General features: G+C 27.1%; 1 protein-coding gene across 1 annotated transcript; it reads left to right on the forward strand.

Annotated features, from left to right (window-relative positions):
* Positions 1–2,348, forward strand: LOC126738174 (insulin-like growth factor-binding protein complex acid labile subunit). The gene is made up of 2 exons (XM_050443375.1): positions 1–138; positions 1,185–2,348. Exon 2 carries the CDS (start codon positions 1,200–1,202, stop codon positions 2,310–2,312), a length of 1,113 nt encoding a protein of 370 aa, XP_050299332.1. The 5' UTR covers positions 1–138; positions 1,185–1,199; the 3' UTR covers positions 2,313–2,348.

The raw sequence follows: 2,348 nt of genomic DNA on the forward strand, positions 1-2,348 counted from the left end.
GTCATAATAATAATTATTCCTACTGAATCCGGATAGTAATTTAACAATTTGTGGCAGGCAGAATTGGATAAAGTGTAGTAGGAGTAACTTGTCTTAATGTTTTTTTTTGTAAAAATTGGGTTTGTGTGAAATTTTCAGGTAAGCGTATAATTTAAAATAACAAAAAATCATTTTGTGTTAAGAATATTTATAAGTTATATATTTTGTTGGGTATAACGTTACTTTTAGAGTAAAAATCAATTTAGGAAATACTATCTCACACGCTCAAATATTAAAAAGAAAAAGAAATATGTCTTTAATGATATTTTTCGTTATAATTAATTTAAGTTCAATAAATCTTAAATACAATAATTTACTTGAGGTAGGTATAATAGATTTTTTTATATACTTACTGAGATAATTTTGAATAAGAGATCTAAAACCAAAGATATATCTTTACATAATAAACTATTCAAATCAAATATAAGATATAATGTATTAATTCGGTAATTTTAAATGAAAAAATTAAAAACTGAATACAAACTTCATGCAGCACAAATATTTTGCATTTTTGTTAAGTTTGTTTACAATTTTATTTAAAAAGAAGAAATATATAGAAAATGTATTTTTTGTATGCAATAAACGGGACTAAAAACTTACGTAAAATTATTTTAAAAAAAATGCCTAATAAAAAGTTAACTATTACTTAAATTAATAATCAATCTTCTGTTAGTTTGCTGTAACCTGTAACTAGTGCAGTACTTTTATTAATCTAAAACTCGCAAATCTTTATGACTTTGAGCTTTATTTAAGAGAAAAATATGAGAAACAAAACTGATAGGGGTCGATAGATAACATATAGAAAGAGGTTTAATTTTCTGGCACTTAATAGCCAACTAGGTTGTCAATCATCATGTTATTATGATCTTCCTTATAAATAACGTAAAACATTAATAATTGTATTTGACAGTAGACGCTATAGGCGCTAAAGAACAATAAAAACTGATTTTGGCAGGAAACCTCTCTCTATAGTAACTCAGGTTAAAAAGTTAGATTTTTAGGTAAAAATATATAAATGAAAAATAAAAATATGTAAAGACCGAATAAATAAAAATGCAGCGGTATTAACCTAAATATATAATTTTTTTTAATTATTAATATAAAAAAATTATTAATGAGTGTTTTATGATTAATTTTTTTTTCAGATAGAGCTCTTAACCATGACCGAAGAGTTCCTAGGTCTAGTAATTTTACTCATTATCTGGGGTACCCCGTTTTCTGGTGCACAAGTTTGTGACTACCAATCCAAAACTAACACATATGTTTGTGAAAAGGTTATCTATCAGTTTCCGAATATGTATTACGGAAAGTTTAATTTGAAATGCGAGGACTGTCAAATTAAGAAATTCACAAATGATACTTTTCCTTACGAGAACCTGCTTGTAAGTTTTAATATATCGGATAGTGGAATACAAAATCTGGGACCAAAAAGTTTCAGCTACTTTGAAAACCTTGAATATCTTTTCTTGGATCATAATGATATACGGAATATTCAACCAGAGACTTTTGTTAATTTGAAGAAACTCTTTGAATTGCATTTGGAATTTAACAGCTTGGAGATTGTAAGACCACATACATTTAGAGGAATGAGTAGTTCTACCGTAAATGTCTCATACAATTTTATTACGAATTTAACTGATAACACCTTTAAATATAGTACAGGTTTGTTAAGTTTAGATATTTCTCATAATAATATTTCATACCTTGAAGCAAATAGTTTAAGAGGATTGGAAGATCTTGAAGTATTAAACTTAAATGGCAACAATATCTGTTACCTACCACTTGGTCTTTTTAAATGGACAAAAGCATTACAGCATTTAAATTTGGCTAACAACAAACTTCAAACTTTAGAATATGGATCATTTTCTGGATTAAGGAGCCTTAAATATTTATCTCTCGCTCAAAATATTTTTAATATTTTCGAGTCTGGACCATTGCTTTCGACTAGAGCGTTAATAACATTAGATATAAGCGGTAATGGACTATCTATGTTTTCTCCATCAGAGTTATATACCGATGTTCCATCATTAAAGGTATTGTATTTCGAAGACAATATTTTCACTTGCGAACAACTCAAGGATGTTATACGTTTTTTAAGAGAAAAAAGTATTCAAACTGAGAACAACATTTTAAGGCTTGAAATGCTTAACATTGATGGAATAGCTTGTGTAAACGGTATTCCTTTTGGCCTTTTTGGAAGAAAAGATATTCCGTTAGACACATTTTTGCGTAATTCTAGTAATCAAGCTAAAAATTTAAGGAATTGTAACTAGTATAAGAAATACATCTAATAAATATGATTAATAATA

The sequence above is a fragment of the Anthonomus grandis genome, chromosome 7 (genome assembly GCF_022605725.1).
Source record: "Anthonomus grandis grandis chromosome 7, icAntGran1.3, whole genome shotgun sequence".
In the NCBI taxonomy this organism is placed as follows: domain Eukaryota; kingdom Metazoa; phylum Arthropoda; class Insecta; order Coleoptera; family Curculionidae; genus Anthonomus; species Anthonomus grandis.

Bases quoted from the DNA above. Each gene is read 5' to 3' on its own strand.
- LOC126738174 (XM_050443375.1), top strand. From the start codon at position 1,200: ATGACCGAAGAGTTCCTAGGTCTAGTAATTTTACTCATTATCTGGGGT.